Source organism: Aspergillus puulaauensis, chromosome 7 (genome assembly GCF_016861865.1).
Source record: "Aspergillus puulaauensis MK2 DNA, chromosome 7, nearly complete sequence".
Lineage (NCBI taxonomy): Eukaryota > Fungi > Ascomycota > Eurotiomycetes > Eurotiales > Aspergillaceae > Aspergillus > Aspergillus puulaauensis.
Window position 1 is genome coordinate 2,345,110 of NC_054863.1, and position 17,867 is coordinate 2,362,976.

Consider the following 17,867-nt stretch of genomic DNA (forward strand, 5'->3'; position numbering starts at 1 on the left):
CTAAACCGTGTCTAACTAAGCCATGTACGCATCAAGACTGATACTGAATAGCACCCTCACAAGCAGAGAAATACCCCGGTCGTCGCTCCGTAAAACATTCAATAGACGGTTTGAATATGTGTAACCTGCCATCCCCAGTTAATACGATGCCCAGGATGTATGTTAACCTCTGCGTCATCAAAGCCGGCCGTACCACAATCTCCTTCGCACCCGCAGTAAACGGAATTGTGAATAGAGTACACCCACAGCGCCTGCAAAAGTACTTATCCTTTGGCTTTCCACTAGCAGTCCCAGTAGTGATTTCGTATCTGGCGACTAGGCCATCCGGATCGTGGAGTGTGAACTCGGATGAAAAGTAACTCGCTGTCTAGTTGAGTAAGTAGTAAGTACGGGCTTGCGTGGTTCTTGCTCGGCTGGACTGTGTATATTGGCAACGTACTATCTGACAGGGTCCACCGGCGCCTAAGCTGCAGTCTTTGCAGTAGCAGCAGTACACGGTGTTTGGCGGGCCTTGAACTGTGAAGTTGACGCCCCCGCATAGACAGTTTCCGGTGTGGGTGTCGGTATGGCTTTCTTGAGCAGACATGGTAAGGGTCGAGATAGCCGAAGAAACGGTTTATTTCGTGTAATGTTAATGAGGCCTAAATCACGGATTGAATCAGCTTGCACATTATAAGGGGAGGCCTGGAGTGCCCGATTCGGGACTCGAAGCCGATGCCGACAGCCAGGGTCCACTCTGTGTACTATCCCGAGGTGCATATGAACTTGTGTGACAGTTAGGGCTTGTCGTTTACTCATGGTCCGTATAATTGGCTTTATATATAACTATTACTATACTACTGACTTTGCGATACCTCATCCGCGGGAATCAATCAAATCTCTACCTATACAGTCACCCTAGTATTCTAATATTACCAAGTCTCGCAATACGGCCGAATGGTAATTTCCGATGTCATATGAGCTAAAGGCTGCGCATGGAGATACCAGTAGCTGTCTGCAATCTGCAAGTAAACATCAGCAAACAACACCCTACCGATTCCAGCGACGTTCTCAGCGACTCACAGCAGCAGGGTCCAACTTAGCATCCCAACCCGAAAACGGTTTCAGCCACCACGTCAATGGCATTCGAATGACACCATCAATTATCACATGAGAAACGTGGATCCCCTGCGGCTCGAACTCGCGAGAGAGACTTTGTGTCAATGCTCTCAACGCATGCTTGGAGATGGCGAAAGGCTGCATCCAGGCGTTTGCTTTCACAGCGCCTGTAGCGCCCGTGAAGATTAGCGTGGGAACAAGATCTGTGTCTGTATTACTGTTTCTGGCGGAGAGGAGAAGCGGCAGGACGGCTTGAGCGAAGAGATATGCCCCGGTCCTGCCCGGAGCTGGTCAGCAACTCGACTCGGCGTGGGTATCCAGCACGCTATGCTATGCATACAAAGAAATATCAAGAGCATAACCTAGGTCATCGTCGGACTGCCATAAGAACGGCTTGGGAAACGGACGACTGCTGGCGTTGAAAAGAGCAGCTGCGCAATTCGTTCCAAACTGTTTCCTTATACCGTTGAAGGCGACTTCCACGCTGGCCGCGTCGGAGATGTCAACCTGGTAGCTGATAGCGGTGCCTCCATCAGCCTCGATCTGGGAGGCCAACTCGCGAGCGAAATTCGTGGACCTGGCCAGTAGTGCGACGGGGTACTGTTTGGCGAACTTTCTGGCCAGGGCGGCGCCGGTTCCGGGGCCTTAAATGGTCAGAGTGCAGCACAAACCTGTCATTATGCATTGCTTACCGACTCCGGCGATGATGGCGAAGGGTTGATCCATTCGAGGTTATGGGTACAAGTATGTGACTAGCAGCGAGTGTATCTGCTTATAACAGCGAGATAGGGTTTGCCGAGGTGATCACTAATCAGCGCTGATCACCGAAGATGATATCACCATTTAAGGCATGCCATAGTAGGTAGAATAAGAAATTCACATGATCCTCTGTTTGCATTTGGTATAACTCCCACATCGCCAAGTTGATAGAAATCCTACTCTCAACTATTACAATGACCTCGCCCTTTGTGCTTATACTGGCTACTGGTAGGACTGTACCCTCGATTCTTTCCAGTAATCTAACAGATCGCAGGCCTTGAACTCGACACCCAAATCGCACTCAAGTTTGCACCCCATTACCCCATCGCATTCCTCTGCGATGCTCAACACAACGTGGACCACTTGGTCAAGGCAGTTGAGGAAGCAGGCGGGGAGATAGCAGTGTTTGAAACAAACCTGTCCGCCACCGAGCAGCTCTCAGCCTCTATATCCACTATTACGAGCCATTTCGGAAGTCGATGCGCCGCAGCAATCTTCCAATTACGCAACGAACCCACTGCTGCAGCCGGATTTCTTGACCAGGCCGCTGTGGATTTCCGCGAGAAAGCCGTATTGCCCATTAAAAACGCCTACGCCTTTTCTCGGCTGACAGTACCTCTACTGGTTAACCACGCCGATGGCGCGTATCCTCCTACATTGATGTTTGCGGGGACAGCTGGGGATTCCTACTCAGATGAGATCAACGACGGCGCTCTAGTTGCCTTGTCTCGTAGTTTGGGACGGGAGTTTGGGAAGAAGGGCGTCCATGTCTGCCATGTCAAGTACAAGGGACTGGGGGTATCTTCAAATAGCCAAGACCCGGAATCTGTAAGTTATGTGATCTGAGTGAGTGAATATTGACTAACGGCCATCGACAGATAGCGGAAACATATTGGCATTTGCATACGCAGCCTTTGTCTTGCTTCAGTAATGAAATCACCATCTAGCTCAGCACGCATGTACCTTGCTATAGAGGATGGCTGTGCTGTAATGAATATCAATCTGCTTGACCACATCATTAAGGAGACTTGGACTGAGAAATAATACTAAGCTCGAATATTGAATTCTTATGGCCGTTGAATCGATCATTGCTCAGTCGGCCAGACCATGGTATCCCATTATAATGAAGCTGATTATGCACCATTAAACACCTTCCCAGCGCGCCAGATCAACCTCAAACAAACAACATTACTCCCCCACCAAAACACCGGCCTGAGCGCCGCCCACCCAAACGTCGCACTAAACACATAATTCCCCCAAAACGCAAACCTAAACCCCGTATAAGCCAGCGCCGCAAAGTTCACATCCGCCGTCGGCAATCCCGCAACCTTGGCCAGGACCAGCGCCGTCGCAAAGACAGGGAAATGGTCCATGGAGTTGGCGTGCGCCGCTTCATTGCGCTTCAGCCGCTCGAGCTGGGCCTGGGTGAGTTTGCCCTCTGACACGGCCCGGGGCCCGTATTTGTCGAGATCGCCGCGCGGGCTGACTTGGTTGTCGATCTTGTAGAGCATTTTTAGCCCGCGGGCGGACGAGAATGCGTAGGCCCAGAGGGCGTTGATGATCAGGTACCAGGCGGTTAGGTCTTCGGGGGAGGAGCCTGGCGCGAGGCCGTGGTTTGTGGCGATGGACATGTTTACTAGGTTTGTATGAATGAGTGAGTAAAAGTGAAGATGATGCAACGAGGCAACAATTCGGAGCGGACGGTCTTATAACTTGTAGCTCTGATCTACAAGTGGGTATCAACTATGTCTGGTTGACTCTGTTATTGGTTTAACCCCAACCATTCGGTTACTGATTGACGACCGAGGCTATCCACGACTGTGCATGTGCAGGAATCGCAAGGACTTCCGTTGTGGGAGACATTCTATGGCAGATCTGTAGTGACATCCAAAGAAATTCTTGCTATCAGAAAGCAGAAAGGGCATGGGAGTAGTATAGACAAACTTCTAAATTATTGCCTACTTGTGTTAGTTCAATGATTAAACGCGCAGTCCAGCCTCCTTGAGAAGGGGAAGGATCTTGTCCAAGAAGTGGTCAAAGTCGACCTCCCAGTCGTAGAACCCTAACTGCAGCCCATCAATGCCCGTTCGATGCAGCTCTACAAACTGCTCGACAACCTCCTTCGGCGACCCGATAACCTCGACATTCCCGCCGAGCTTATACCCCTGCTTCCGCGGGCCATTCTGTCCTCGCCACGCATGGGCATCGCTATCATAGCCCTTAAACCTCTTCGGCTCCGTATCCCCCCCCATACCATCGACAATCCCCTGCAAATACTCCCCCGTCTCCTCCGGCGTATCCCTCGAGACAACAACAGGGTTAATCAAGACCTTAATCTCCCTCCCCGCCTTCTTCGCAGCATCCTTAATATTCCTAATATGCCCCGGCAACGTCTCCAACGCACTCCCAATATCCGCGCCCCCCGGCGAAGTAATAAACACCAAATCCGAGTACTTCACCGCAAAGTCCACACCGGCCGGCGACCCCGTCGCATTCACCAAAACCGGCCGTCCAAAGAGCGGCTTCGGCGTAATCCACGCATTCTCCAGTTTCCAGGGTGAGACCTTCCCCTCGTACGTCAGATTCTCCGTCTCCCCCCACAGACTATTCACCACGTCAACCAGCTCCCCAGCCATCTCGTACCGCTTGTCATGCTCGATCCGGTTCCACCCGAACATCTGGTGCTCGATTGCGCGGTGCCCGGTGACGATATTAACACCCCACCGCCCCTTGGAGATATGGTCGAGCGTCGCGCCGTATTTGGCGATGTGGAGGGGGTGTAACGGCCCGTAGAGGACGTGGATTGTGGAGATGAGCAGAATGCGACTGGTTGCTGCGGCCATTGCGCCGAGGGCGATGAATGAGTCGAGTGATGCTTCCCCGTCGTAGCCGCCCTTTGGGAGCCATTGCATGCGGCTGAATGCGATTTCGAAACCCGATGCTTCGGCTTTTTGCACGATGGAGAGGTTGTAGTCGAAGGTCCAGCTGTTGGTTGTGGGGTGGTTGGAGAGGTGGCGGTCTTGCAGGTCGAGGAAGACGCCGAGCAGTAGCGGTTGGCGTTGGGCCAGGCTGAGGGGGCTGTCGGGGAAGTCCAGGGGGGTTTTTAGGGCTGGGCCGCCGTCTCGGATAGAGGTGGTCATTTTGGCTGATGTTCGAATTTAGGTTGTTTGTGTTTTCTTCTCTGGGCGTTCAGCTTGATATATGCCAGGCGGGGTCAGTATGGAGTCATTTGGAGAGAATATGTCGAATGCTTGACGGTACCTGGTCGTCTTGTTGATGGTGTGATAGCCTACGGAAAAATATCCGAATCATAAGTCATTCTACTGTATGAAATAGAAGTACATTTATGTACAGAATGAAGTTACCCGATTCATAGGGCTTGATGCAATTGCAGAAGCTGTTTATTCGCCAATGCAGTGAGTCCTGGACTTGGATTTCTGCAGGCTATATCAACGTCAAGCTGTTCAACTTGAACATCATATTCAAATTCAAAAGTGCACTTGGGTGGAGTTTTTCGGACAGCCTGCTGTAGACCACCTCGGAGAAATAACGTTCTTATCGCCTTCTAGAAGTAATGTGCCATAGCAGCGGTATATCTGCAGACAAGAATGCAGGTGCAGTCTGGGACGACGAGCGTTAAATCCCTATCAACAAACCTGATGGTACCACGGCAGGGCCGGTAATACCATCGCAGCACCCCTGACAATCTATTTGACAATCTATTGGCATATGACGACTTTGCCTTGGATTCGGTGGGAATGCCTTGGTTACGGCTCCTGAGAGGGGTTTGGTAAAGATCTCGCTTGAGGGAAACCAGTCTGTTGTCGGTGGTCCTGACTCTGCGGTGTTTAATAGCCCATAGCCGCTACGATTGGAAGAGGCTCGGTCGTGCAGGAATGTCTGGTAGCGATAAGTTGTTGGAGATAGCTGGCTAGCCACCAGCCTTGCAAGGTCTTTTGGTGTAGTAGTCTAGTCCATCGTAGTTTATATTCCATTCTCTAATGATGTCTAGTATACAACTACAGAGTATAGAAACAGGGCTTCCTATCTGCTCCGCCGTACTTAGGCCATTATTATAAACATGGTTAGAAATAAAACAAGCCCCTGGTAGATTAGACAAATCATCCAAACAACCCACAATGGTGGCAGCCTCGAGAATATTGTCATACCGAAGACCAAGAAAGTACAGTAACAACAAGAGTGTGGCTGAGCCTCGCCATGTTGCACAAGCCGTGCGCCATGCAAGCATTTCAGGCCTTGATTGGGCTGTATAACCACGCCCTTTGACACTTATTGTTTTACGGGCGTAGAGATCTGCGCGATGTAGGAGCCGCCTTGCACTAGACCGACGGCAGTTGCCATTGAATCCGGCGCACACTTACTCCCCTGGAGACCCATCTCGGTTGATGTCGACTCCATCCAATACGTTCGACCCTATTCAGACATCCAGCCGGAGTACTTCCAGCCCCCAAGGGTGGAGTTTGGCCAATACGGGCAAGCCTACGTTAATGATTTGATAGATGGCAACTATGGAGCAACTCACTCTGGCCAGCTCGAGGAAGCAGCCTAAACTTCTTCGAGTTACTAGCAGCAGACGCACAACACAGAGCCGGCAACCTGTCTAGGCTTCTTACCCCCGCCGGACTGGCAGACTCTGCAACACACATGTACACCGCGTACTGTACCCAGATCCTCTCCGAGCTCCGTACCTTTGCAAGCAATGATACCTCGTTAACCCTGTCCGCCGCGAACCAGACACAGACAGTCCCCGTGAGGCTCGTCCACTCCCAGCTCCGCGTGCATCAGGATGCCCAAACCACATATATCCTCCTAGCGCTTCTAGCCACGATAGCCTGCTTTGCGCTTCTGGTATTCTGTGCCATTTCCCGTGTTGCCATCTTACCCAAAGAGCCTGGGTCCATCGCGTCCAGATTCTCCCTTCTTGCTGACAGCTTGCTGGTCAGACAACTGCGGCAGGGGAAAGTATCCGAGGTGAATGAGATGCGCAAGTGGCGCGAGAATGCTGCTCTGGGGTGGTGGCGTGGTATTCCTCCGGTTTCTGATACGGACAGGTATTCGACGTCGACGTCGACGTGGAGGTGGGGAGTCGATATTGGACACCATGTCATCCTGCAGAGCTGGAAGAACCCTCCACACTATCCTCATCCTCCTTCTCCTGCTGCTTCTCCTGCTGCTTCTCCTGCTGCTTCCCCTTCTCCGAATTCGACGCGGAGCTCCCTATGCTCTACGCCAATGCTCCCTGAGCTTTTGTTCCAGCGCGAGGTGGAGATACCACTGACGGAAACAGATAGCCAGCGGAGTTGGAGTTCTATCAGCAGCATTGACGTTGACATACTCCATGATTATACACGGTGATGGCATCTCAGCGACGGTGATAGTGGCAGTGGTAGTGGCAGCGACACATATTCGCAGGCCCACATTTAGGTAGGCCAGACACAGTGAGCTTTATACATAGGCAGCCTGCCTGGAGCTGACACCTACCTACCTATCAATGCGCCGTATCCTGTTTCAGGCGCAGTTCCACTTCTGCACCAGGTACTCCCTATATACCTTTCTTTCTTTGTTTCTGGTACATACGACCACAGGGTGTGGAAAACAGGGCTTCCCGTCCGCTCAGCCGTACTTAAGCCACACGCCGGCTGGTTAGTAGTATGGTGGGTGACCACATGCGAATCCCAGCTGTTGTATGTTTTTGTTTTTATTTTTTAATCCTTCTATTAAGCTGGAAAACACCCGGTGTTGTGGTATATGAAGTATGGTTGCGGGATAAGGATTGGTGTAGTTGACTCGCGAATATATCAAAGTACCGACCCCATAATGCACGTCCCTGCGAGTAGCTGACTGCAGAAGAATTGTAATTATGATATTCAATCAGTAGTAAGTTCAAGAATGGCTCTGTTCTCATCGCAGATGGTATAGCAAGTCCTCAGTTCTATTTCTATTAAGCGACCGGTTCCAGCCGGCTCATCCTGAGATATAAATTAAAAGTAAAGATTGGTATTAATAGTATAGTCCCGTAGTTCGGTAACTGATCAGCCGTCAAGAAATCAAGAAACATACGCCAAGTTTATCTTCAAATATCAAAGGTCATTTTTTGAACCCATCCAGCTCCGCCGTATGTTCCCCTGCTGGCAGCTCGACAACCTGCTTCCCCAGCCCCTGCGAATACTGCGTCGGCATCTCGCTGCGCGGTTGATACGCCAATCCCACCGCACCTGCATCCTCGGGGGTTTGCTGATATTGCGCCGGCCGACTATTTCGTCTCCGGAGGAAGAACAACGCCAGCGCTATTACAGCCAGAATCACCCCCACAGCAACTCCAACACCAACACCCGCCTTAGCCCCTGTTGAGAGCCCCGACTCGCCCGACGACGAGTCGGCGGGTGTCTCGGAGGATGTCGCAGCTGCGGTAGTGCTGGCGGCGGTATTCGAAACCGGCGAGCTGGAATCAGTCGACTGCCATCGGATATAGACGCCGTATGCGTTTACATGGTCGTCGCTGCTCAACGCCGTGTCGGTGCTCGAGGTGGACCCGTCCTCGCCGGTCCAGGAATACACGAATTCGGTGGTGACGTCGGGGCCAGGACTCCATAGGCAGTCGAGGGACTCGGAGGCGGTAGATGATTCTCGTGGTCGGGTGAAGTATGTGTGGCCGTCGAGTCTGGAATACCCGACGTCAGCTGTTGAAGTCTTGAAGGAGCATAATTATGTCTCTCATGTGGATAATGGATAGACTTACGTTGGACAGCAGGTTGCTGCGGTTTCGGTGACAGAGCCGTCAATGACAGTGCCGCTGGCTGCAATTCCGTAGCCTGTGGGACAGACGCCCGGGGAATAATAATCTGTCTTCTGCCAGCCGGAGGGGAGACATTCCGATCGAGTTATCGGGCCCAGGTTCATCCATGTCTTCTCGCTGGTACTGCCGAGCCACAGGTTGCTGATGCAGGAATCCGGGGGCGTGAAGGTCGTCGTCAGAGGAAGATGCGCGTCCTGCGTTTCGCTTGCGGCTGTCATTGTTGTCATGGTGGTGGTCCGCGGGTTGAAGAGCACAAGGCGATGCCAGAGAGAATCGAGAACAGCTCAGGAGGCTGCGACGCTCTTTGGTTGACAAATTTAATATTGCGGTGGTCCTGGATACTGTGCGCATCGCGGTCTCATTGGCGGGCGAGCAAAACTATTCGGCTGCCAGCACGATGGTCGCTGCTCGATATGCAGATTATTATTGGTTTTGGGGCCCACATAATGGATCTGCCAAGAATTGCTTGTCCGAGGAGAGTATCGTGTCTGCCGTTTGACAGTGCGCAACGAAACTCTTTCGATCCCTCCGAAATCTCCGCTAATACTTAATCAGTCATAATAGTTAGTTGAGCATAATTCGTATACACCTCGCACTAAGTTAAAGGGGCCGTGCACCCCCAATGTGCACCCCCAATGCGAGCGAAACGGCTACTATACTCAGACACATCTCTTCCGAGCGCAGATGCTTGCCATCAATAATGTTGATATTTATCCCAATGAACGTCATTAATCAAAGTATCAATTAATTTCCTCCAGTAAGCAGAATCACAATAATGAAAAGCAACGGTGCAGTGGAATAAATGGTGAATTGGTGATAGTGCCACGCCAGTTATATATATTTACGATCCCGTGACCCAGTTGCCCTAATTACTTCGAATTGACTCGGGGACCAGCAAGGAGGATAGAAAGAGCCTGAACGCTCCTAGTGAACTTAAATACTGGAATTGTAATAACTGTCCTTGAGTTACAGCCTCATTCAGTCAGACTGCAAGCTGTCTTGCTGCGCCTCATTCCCCTGCATCTCCACGTAATCGCGCCCACGCCCTGCAGATCAGCCTCTCCAACTTCTCAATTCTCACCTTTCTAACTTCATCCCATAAGATTTGTAGTTGAATCTCAAACTCCCATACCGCACTTTCGACGTGGAAATGGAGTCGGCCGATCAGAGTGAAATCAGCGATACCTCTCAGTACGTCGGTGCCTGATGCCCTGCCCATATACCGCCACTAACTCAGCAAAGCGAGAGATCCTTGCAAGCATGGTCGGACTTGAGACGCCACCAAATCCTCCTCGATGCCGACGAGTTTGTCACCAAATATGACCTGGACGACCTGCGCAGCGAGATCCGCACCGGCGCCCTCCTGCTCGAGGACCCGGACCATGTCGAGGGTCTGACAGATGCGGATGTCGCTGCACTCGCACAGGAGAAACGGCCTACACCTATTTTCTCCAATGAACTTATCAAGGAATTTCCATATGTCTGTTCTGCAGGGGGCGTTCTCTGGTAAGGTCCACATTCCCGACGTGAAAGCGATGTAGCTGAAACACTTGACTTCAGGGGCTTTACGGAAGCACTACTATTGCAGTCTACCCCAGGCCAAGCTCTTCGGGGTGATATGTTCCAAACGCCACTGATGTTGCTTGATATGCTGGTGAAAGTCGATCCAACTTATTGGTTCTGTCGCATTCTTGGGTACTGGTGCGCCGTTCCATTGCTCCGATACTTTGGACGCCGCGGTGCTGTATATGGAGCCGTGGGCTTGAGACTTGCAGGCGTTCTTTATGCCTTGATATCCCCGACATTTTCCACAAACGCGGTCTCCGGCGCATTCTATGCAATGGCCAACGGGATCTTCCTGTGTATCATGCCCATGTACCTTGCAGAGACAAGTCCGATTCCAGCCCGCGGCAGCATCCTGCTTACCTGGCAACTGTTCGTATTTTCCTGCATGAGAGAAGAAAGGGAAAAACGGTCCTGCTAACTCTTTGGATGTCCATCTAGGACTCGAGGCCTCGGGATATTTTATGGGTTTTGGATTTTCGCAATCGGCTCCCCAACTCCTCTATACCTCTTGGCAGCATTCCTGCTGTTGGGCATCGGGGTGTGCTTCTGGATGTCTCCAGAGTCGCCATACTGGCACTTCTACCGTGGAGATATGCGTCAAGCTTACAAAATGCTACTCAAGCATCGACAAACCGCCGCGCAAGCCAGCCGCGATCTATACAGGATGTACTCATTCAGAGCGGGTGACAGGCGGATATCCAGCAGCGCACGCAGAACAAAACGACATCTCCTGCAGGCGTTAACAATCACAGTCATCCTCGTACTTTCTTGGACAATCCCTGCAATATCAGGAAACTTGGTCCTCCTCTCGCTTTCCAACATGACGCTGTCCAATTATGGTTATTCCACTGGAGCCTTCGTGGTGCTCTCGATAGTTCTTTTTGGCATGATGATTACTCTTGTGGAGCGCATTGGACGACGGCGTTTAGTGCTAACATGCATGGGGATTATGGCCTTTACCCTCGGCGTCAATATGTTGACTGCCCGTGCATATCTCTGGGGGTTCAGTCGTTGGGACCTGGCGATTCCCCAATCCATCATGTTGCCATACGGCGCTCTATCCATACTCATTGATCTATATGCAGCTGAAGTTGCGTGCTCATTTGGCCATGGTTCGTATTTCGCCGGCTTTCTTATTTCTCATCTCACTGACGCGGTTCTAGATGCCATAATGGCAGCCATTATGACCATTTGCGGCCTTAGGGATCTGTCCGCTTTATACCTGGCTACCATGATTGCTGAAATGAAGGGCTATTGGGCGAGCTGGAGCTTCTTAGCAGCGGCTCCATTGTTATTGTTCCTGTAAGTGCCTATCCCCTGTTTACATGAGCTAGGCTCATCCGTGTCTACTTTAGCGCTGTACACCTCATTTTCATATTCCTCGTCTGCGTCCTCTTGATAGAGACCAAGGGACGCTCTTTAGAGGAGATCCGCGCTGCATTTGGCTTTCCAATTGCCAATCGTGTCGCCTACCGTGTTCGCCTCTACGCTTCGTATGTCACAAAGAGGGCTTCTGTGTCGCGCCGGGAGGAGCTGGAGCCATTCGAGGAGTCTGAATACGGGGATGGCTTGATCCGGTTGCAAGAAGGAAACATCGGTTAAATAAACATACACCTGTCTAGCTATAGAATAAAAAGATCTCACTTTCGTAACGGCCAGGGCAATCCCCGTCTAAATTGCATCCACTGGAGACGCTTCTCCATGGCCACCGAGCCCAACACCGTATCTGCCCCCCGATCAATAAGAAAATGCACAACATCTGCTCTACCCTGTCGAACCGCCTCATACAGCGGCGAGCGCCCATTATCATCAGTAGCGTCCACATCAGCCCCGCTCTCCGCCAACTGCCGCACCAGCTCGAACGAGATCCGGGTAGATTCAATCGCCCGGTGCAACGGCCTGCGTCCATCAGGACTAGGTATATCCGGATCCGCGCCCCCAGAAAGCAAAACCCGCGCCTTCTCCTCCCTATCCAGACTCAACGCATACTGTAGTGGCGTCAGCCCACCCCTCCCCAGGAGCTCCGTCCTCGCCCCAAGCCCCAGTAACGCCTCGACAGGCTCAACAGAGGCTAGTCTCGCAATCGCCAGATAAAGAACCGTATTCCCCATCCCATCCTGGGCGTTTACATCGACCCCGCGCGCAACAAGCAGGTGCAATATATCCAGAAATGCCTGGGAATCGCCCCGCTGTGTAGACAGATGCAGCGCGGTTTCCCCCTCATAGTCGTAGTCATGGCCTTGCTGTGTTCTGGCTCTGATCCACGTGTCGGCGCCGTATTCCAGGAGGAGGCGCACCGTCTCGGGATGTCCTTGTCTTGCGGCGTGGTGGAGTGCGGTGTATCCGTTTTGAATCCGGTTTGGGTCAGCGCCGGATTCGAGCAGGGCTCTTGTGCGCCGTTGGTGTGTGGGTGTTCCGTTTGGGGGTTGGGATGTGGTGATGAGGAGTTCTGAAGACCAGTAGTCCTGAGGATTGTTAGCATAGATCCATGTTAGTTGAAATTGAGGACGGTGTGTTTTGTACCATTGGTAGCTGGCTGATACTTGGTGCGCTCCAGTGAGTCTCTGTCAAGGAAAAATCCGATGGGACGTCTATGGTCTGAGTGGATTCGGCTGTCTCTGCGCTTGGTTGTTTAGTAGGAGCATTATCTATGCCTATCTCCCACTCTGCGAGCAAGACTTTGGATGCTGGTGGTCGATCGTCCGGGACAGGGCTCATCAAGCGCTGGATGAAGCATCGTCCAGAGCTTCCCACTCCATATTCCACAAGAGGGCCATCTGGGTAGGGTGCATTGCCCTGATAGTACTCATCGAGCTCTCGGAACCCCGGAAAAGGGTGGATATTTGTTAATAAATAAAACAAAAGACACCCCAGCGACCAGATGTCCACGGCATTTGTATACTTTGACTCCTCGCTCGTGCCGAACAAAAGCTCCGGCGCCATGTACTCTGGGGTACCTACTCGACTCCTCAGACTAGTCCGATCAGCCGTGTATTTGCTGACGCCAAAGTCCGCGATCTTCACCGCGATCGGATCTGCTTCTGCAATGAGGACGTTCTCCGAGACATCAGCAACAGGCTTGTCGACAAAGATATACATACCTGCGGCTTGATATCGCGGTGTGCTATCCCCAGTCCATGTAATGCGGCTAATCCCTCGAGTAGCTGACCAGCAACTGCTTTGGAAACCTGCTCTGACACTGGCTCCGCGAAGAACTGATCGATGTCCCCGAGGGCACAGTATTCCAGTACGAGCGAGACTCCATCTGGGATCTCAAACCAGCCCAGGAACTCGACAAAGAGGCGGGTGTAGCTGGGGCTACAACAGAGTAAGACGGTATTAACTGTATTGGAGGCCGATGTGTCTCTTACCCTATGTCTTTAGCTATCCGGGCTGCAGCTTCTAACTCCAAGCACCGGTTTCCGCGAGTTGGATCTTGGTGCAGGATCTCCTTCACCACGCGCAGTTTCCCGGCGGTGCTTTCGTCCAGGTATACATTCTTGTAGACCGTCTCCTTGTGGGTAAAGTAGCGTTTCCTCGTCCATAGCGTTGTTACAGGGATTCTCGTGTCCTCGGGGCCCGTCTCATAGATGATCTCGCGTCTTCGATCCCCGAGATCCTTGATCTCCAGCCTGAACGGCGCAATGAGGTCTCCGGCGGTCTCCATATCTCTTGGTTGGTTGCATGTCTGCCTTCTCCAGGAACAGCCAGCCGCGCACTGACTCCAAACGCTAAGTCGCTGACGTGGACGCTGCACGCCGCAGATCAACAGGCTACAGCCTTGCGCCTCACAGCCTCACAGCCTAGTGCGGATTATCATTTCTCCTGCAGGGCAATCGTGCTCAGTCTCGACACTATCCAGACTTTAGCACTTCAAATCACGGTGCTTGATTGGGCATCTCGGGTTTGTGGCTGATCGTCGGACAGCATGGATCCCGCGTCTGTCGCTCTGGCCGTGGTCAGCGTTATAGATCTCTGCTACAAGTCCGTCGTCTCTTCACTCTTGGACCCAACTTCCCCACTTCCTGCACACTAACATTAGATATAGATATGGAAACAAACTGGCCATCCTGTGCCATCAATACCGACGCCTAGACACGGATCTCGGAGAAACAATCCTAACCATCCAAGCATCCTGGCTCAAAATGGATATACAACTAAAGTCGCTCCGAGCAATATGCGACAAGCTGGACTACCCGCTGCTGAACCTGTACCATGATGCGCTGACCCCTCTCGAGGCTAAACTCGCTAGGGCGTCGGAGAGCTTTCAGGTCGTGCAGGCAAAGGCCGGTGTGGCGTTCAACGTGCATCAGAAGTTGAAGGTCGTGTACCTGAAGCGCGAGCTCGCGAAGACGGTTGAGGATCTGGAACTGTGGCAGAGGAGGTTTGATCCGTCGTGGTACCTGATTACCAGGATCGCGAATCCGGATGTTGATAGGAAGCTGCAAAATGTTCGTCCGGGGCAGCAGCAGCAGCAGCAACATGCATCGGCGTCACCGTCACCGTCTACACGTCTAGCACGGATGAGAGAGTCTATCAAGCAGCTCTCGTCACAGGGGGAAGACGCAAGCGGGTCGGTTTTCAAAGATGCGACGTCGCTCAGCAGTGAAATGGCGAGGGTTGAAGGAACGAATGCATACATGTCGAGCTATAGAAACGGCACTCGATATGTCCTCCTTGACCCGGCGAACATGCTCAGTCAGAACCAGATATCCAGTACCACGGCAAAGCTAAACATCCGCGACCTGGCAAGACTCCTGCAGCACATTGATCCATTGACATTCCATCTCTTGCGATGTGATGGCGTTGTCGAATTACCAACAGCGCACGGGAAGCAATTCCACCTACTCTTCGAAATCCCTGTCGGTCTATCGACACCAAAAACCCTGCGGCAGCTTCTTCAGCAGAGGCCCATACGCAAATGTTCATTAAGCCATCGAATCCGATTATCCAAGCAGCTCGCCCGCTCAGTCATGTTTGTACATGCAGCAGGCTTCGTTCATAAAAACATAAGCCCAGCCACAGTCCTTGTCTTCCACGACGACAAAAACAACATTGAACTAGGCCCATCATTCCTCATCGGCTTTGAACGAATACGCAGGGCTGAAGGCCGGACAGACAAGTTCGGGGACTTGGATTGGGAGAAGAACCTCTACCGGCATCCGCTGCGTCAGGGCCTCCACCCGGAAGATATATTCGAGATGCGGCATGACATTTATAGTCTTGGGGTTTGTTTACTTGAGATAGCTCTGTGGGAATCATTCGTCCGCTTTGAAGACGGAGAATCGGGGCAGAGGGAGTCCGTCCCTTGGTATGGCCTGGAGATATTGGACTCCCTAGCGGATAGAGACCAGCGGCGTGGTGCGTTTGCAACAAAGGATCGACTATTGGAGATATGCAAGGAAGATCTACCCAGTATAATGGGGGAGAAGTATACGAGTGTCGTTGTTGCTTGCCTTTGCTGTTTGGATGATAGTGACGATAACCCGTTTCGGGATGAGAAGAGCTTGCAGGACAGAGACGGGATTGTCATAGGGGTGCGGTACATTGAAAATGTGAGTTTTGCTTTCACACGTTACTGGAGGATTTGCTAACACGGTGTCAGGTCCTTTTGAAATTAGAGGAGCTGGTCTTATAAACTGTGGTGGCTGCTTGCCTAGACAATACAGGATAAACAAATACTAATTCGAACACCAAATACCGAAGGTCTACACCTTTTCGATAAGTAGGGGCTTATCTCCACTCTAGTTATCCATATTGGCAATTAATATGCCGAGTTTTGTTATCCCAATGTCCTGCCCTTGTTAGGAGTCTGTATTCAAATAGAAAGGATGGGGTTGAAGACGAACGCTATATTGGCCGGTGATGCCGACGACGGCTGCGGCGGGCTGGTTCTCTGCAGGGCGGAAGACTTTGACGATATCATTTTCCGTCCATCTCCCCAGTTTAATTCGTGGTTCATCGACGCTGTCCATAGACAAGATGCCCAACCCATAGGCCATTCGGTCCGAATCTTTCAACGACTCAGGCCCCAGTGACAGCACAATACCGGTGACGAGAAGATCCGGGGGAAGTGCAATGCTCTGCATGCCCGTGGCCCTCTTCCCGAAGAGGCGACCAGATTCCTCACCTTCTAAGTGCCACTCGATTCCGATAATCGACATTTGTTTTGAAAAGTACACCGTCAAGCTGCTGAGAAGCGGTGGATCTAAAATGGTTGGGCGAAAGTAGGTCTCGCTCTCTATTAGTGTACTATTCTCCATGCCGGTTGTGTGGCGGATACGCCCAACCTGAGAGTTGGTGATGGACTCCAGTTCGCTCGAGACGGATCCGGACTCTTTTGTTCGGCGGCTCAGGATATCCAGGATACCTTCGCAGCAGGTCCAGATACGTCGGCGGTTCTTTAACGACAGATTGGTTTCATATCGGGAGTTCCTGCCTCCTGGGAGACTGGCACTGGTTTCTTTGAGAAGGCATAAGAGCGTTTTATAGTCCACCTTTTCGTCTAGGTTCGACACCGTCTCAAAAAGTGATGTTCCCTCAATCCATGGAGTGTCGGTATAGATCCGAGATCTCCAGAAAGCGCCGGGTAGGCACGTAGAAGCCTCACGAAACGAGTGACTGCTTAAAAAGAGATTGAGAACTGACTCTGATGGTAATAGTTCCAGTATCATGTATCGCACTTCGATGGGAAGTTTTGCAAATGGATCGGCGGGTATCGAGGTTCTCGCTACATTCTGATTCTGAGATCTAGACTCCACCAATGTAGCTTTCTCAACGAGCTCTAAAAAATCAATGTCCTTTAACGGGTCTGCAACCAGCCACTAAATGCAAAGTTAGCAGGCGTCAGACAATTCTCGTGAATGCGCACCTCATAACCAGGGAGGGCCTCCCACTCCTGCATTGTAAACTCGGTAGTACCGCCATATAATCGTGGGTCACGCCACTCAAGATATACATCGTTGCAGTCTTTCACACGAGCCATCATGGTAAGATAGATTCGACGGAGATCTAACGGTCGTTGACTCGGCTTTGTAGCTTTGTGCACTAGCTGCAGCAGCTGCCAGCACGCATCATGCACCACGAACCCATCTTGGTTCGGCCAAAGGCTCTCATTTGTTCCAGGGAGCGAGAAGGCGAACCAAGAGTCATACTCGCCCTGTTCACTGTGAATTAGCTTCTGGAGCGAAGAGTTATCATAGGTACCTCCCATTTCTTACAATCGGTGTCAGGTAGCAAGAACCGTGGTCTTCATGTGGCAATTCAGATTCATCTTCGTTTCGCTCGTATTCTCCTCGCATGCGTAGCATCCGGACTCCTGCAAGCCACTGTGGTTTATATTAGCAGACTTACGATCCAATTGGCGCCCGCAAAGGTGATTTTTACAGCTATATCACGCTCAGACAGAATGTCACCCCAATACCCCTCCCTATACGGGCAATACCGCGAATGTTTGAGGGGGTCTTCTTCGTCGTCACTCTGGCCCGAGCATTCACAGTCATCCTCAAACAAACTATTTTCGTCGTCGCCAGGTTGCGCTGTTGAGGCCTTACGTAGCCCACATTCGTATAGTGGGCCTGCACAGATTGTGCAGTAAAACGTGATTTTGCCCATCTTGACGGGAGAT

At 51.6% G+C, this 17,867-nt stretch overlaps 11 protein-coding genes across 11 annotated transcripts; 4 read left to right on the forward strand and 7 right to left on the reverse strand.

The window, feature by feature from the left end:
* Positions 1-31: 31 nt before the first annotated feature.
* APUU_70880A (GFA family protein) lies at positions 32-586 on the reverse strand (the record flags this gene model as incomplete). The annotated part of the gene is made up of 2 exons (XM_041695803.1): positions 32-367; positions 440-586. The coding sequence occupies 2 exons, from the start codon at positions 584-586 to the stop codon at positions 32-34; spliced, it is 483 nt and encodes a 160-aa protein (XP_041561496.1).
* A 325-nt stretch (positions 587-911) lies between these two features.
* On the reverse strand, positions 912-1,824 carry APUU_70881A (uncharacterized protein; the record flags this gene model as incomplete). The annotated part of the gene is made up of 4 exons (XM_041695804.1): positions 912-1,001; positions 1,063-1,375; positions 1,439-1,742; positions 1,791-1,824. 4 exons carry the CDS (start codon positions 1,822-1,824, stop codon positions 912-914), a joined length of 741 nt encoding a protein of 246 aa, XP_041561497.1.
* Positions 1,825-2,051: 227 nt separating this feature from the next.
* APUU_70882S (uncharacterized protein) lies at positions 2,052-2,804 on the forward strand (the record flags this gene model as incomplete). The annotated part of the gene is made up of 3 exons (XM_041695805.1): positions 2,052-2,085; positions 2,132-2,685; positions 2,736-2,804. The coding sequence occupies 3 exons, from the start codon at positions 2,052-2,054 to the stop codon at positions 2,802-2,804; spliced, it is 657 nt and encodes a 218-aa protein (XP_041561498.1).
* A 186-nt stretch (positions 2,805-2,990) lies between these two features.
* On the reverse strand, positions 2,991-3,488 carry APUU_70883A (MAPEG family protein; the record flags this gene model as incomplete). Its single annotated transcript, XM_041695806.1, has 1 exon — positions 2,991-3,488. One exon carries the CDS (start codon positions 3,486-3,488, stop codon positions 2,991-2,993), a length of 498 nt encoding a protein of 165 aa, XP_041561499.1.
* Positions 3,489-3,836: 348 nt separating this feature from the next.
* On the reverse strand, positions 3,837-4,997 carry APUU_70884A (LLM class flavin-dependent oxidoreductase; the record flags this gene model as incomplete). Its single annotated transcript, XM_041695807.1, has 1 exon — positions 3,837-4,997. One exon carries the CDS (start codon positions 4,995-4,997, stop codon positions 3,837-3,839), a length of 1,161 nt encoding a protein of 386 aa, XP_041561500.1.
* A 1,525-nt stretch (positions 4,998-6,522) lies between these two features.
* Positions 6,523-7,233, forward strand: APUU_70885S (uncharacterized protein; the record flags this gene model as incomplete). Its single annotated transcript, XM_041695808.1, has 1 exon — positions 6,523-7,233. One exon carries the CDS (start codon positions 6,523-6,525, stop codon positions 7,231-7,233), a length of 711 nt encoding a protein of 236 aa, XP_041561501.1.
* A 732-nt stretch (positions 7,234-7,965) lies between these two features.
* On the reverse strand, positions 7,966-8,901 carry APUU_70886A (uncharacterized protein; the record flags this gene model as incomplete). The annotated part of the gene is made up of 2 exons (XM_041695809.1): positions 7,966-8,539; positions 8,618-8,901. 2 exons carry the CDS (start codon positions 8,899-8,901, stop codon positions 7,966-7,968), a joined length of 858 nt encoding a protein of 285 aa, XP_041561502.1.
* A 923-nt stretch (positions 8,902-9,824) lies between these two features.
* APUU_70887S (uncharacterized protein) lies at positions 9,825-11,842 on the forward strand (the record flags this gene model as incomplete). The annotated part of the gene is made up of 6 exons (XM_041695810.1): positions 9,825-9,865; positions 9,917-10,180; positions 10,235-10,609; positions 10,679-11,352; positions 11,404-11,542; positions 11,596-11,842. 6 exons carry the CDS (start codon positions 9,825-9,827, stop codon positions 11,840-11,842), a joined length of 1,740 nt encoding a protein of 579 aa, XP_041561503.1.
* Positions 11,843-11,880: 38 nt separating this feature from the next.
* On the reverse strand, positions 11,881-13,907 carry APUU_70888A (uncharacterized protein; the record flags this gene model as incomplete). Its single annotated transcript, XM_041695811.1, has 4 exons — positions 11,881-12,705; positions 12,764-13,297; positions 13,342-13,558; positions 13,612-13,907. 4 exons carry the CDS (start codon positions 13,905-13,907, stop codon positions 11,881-11,883), a joined length of 1,872 nt encoding a protein of 623 aa, XP_041561504.1.
* A 261-nt stretch (positions 13,908-14,168) lies between these two features.
* APUU_70889S (uncharacterized protein) lies at positions 14,169-15,878 on the forward strand (the record flags this gene model as incomplete). The annotated part of the gene is made up of 3 exons (XM_041695812.1): positions 14,169-14,224; positions 14,289-15,795; positions 15,846-15,878. The coding sequence occupies 3 exons, from the start codon at positions 14,169-14,171 to the stop codon at positions 15,876-15,878; spliced, it is 1,596 nt and encodes a 531-aa protein (XP_041561505.1).
* A 106-nt stretch (positions 15,879-15,984) lies between these two features.
* Positions 15,985-17,854, reverse strand: APUU_70890A (uncharacterized protein; the record flags this gene model as incomplete). The annotated part of the gene is made up of 5 exons (XM_041695814.1): positions 15,985-16,035; positions 16,090-17,064; positions 17,112-17,399; positions 17,461-17,568; positions 17,627-17,854. The coding sequence occupies 5 exons, from the start codon at positions 17,852-17,854 to the stop codon at positions 15,985-15,987; spliced, it is 1,650 nt and encodes a 549-aa protein (XP_041561506.1).
* Positions 17,855-17,867: the final 13 nt, after the last annotated feature.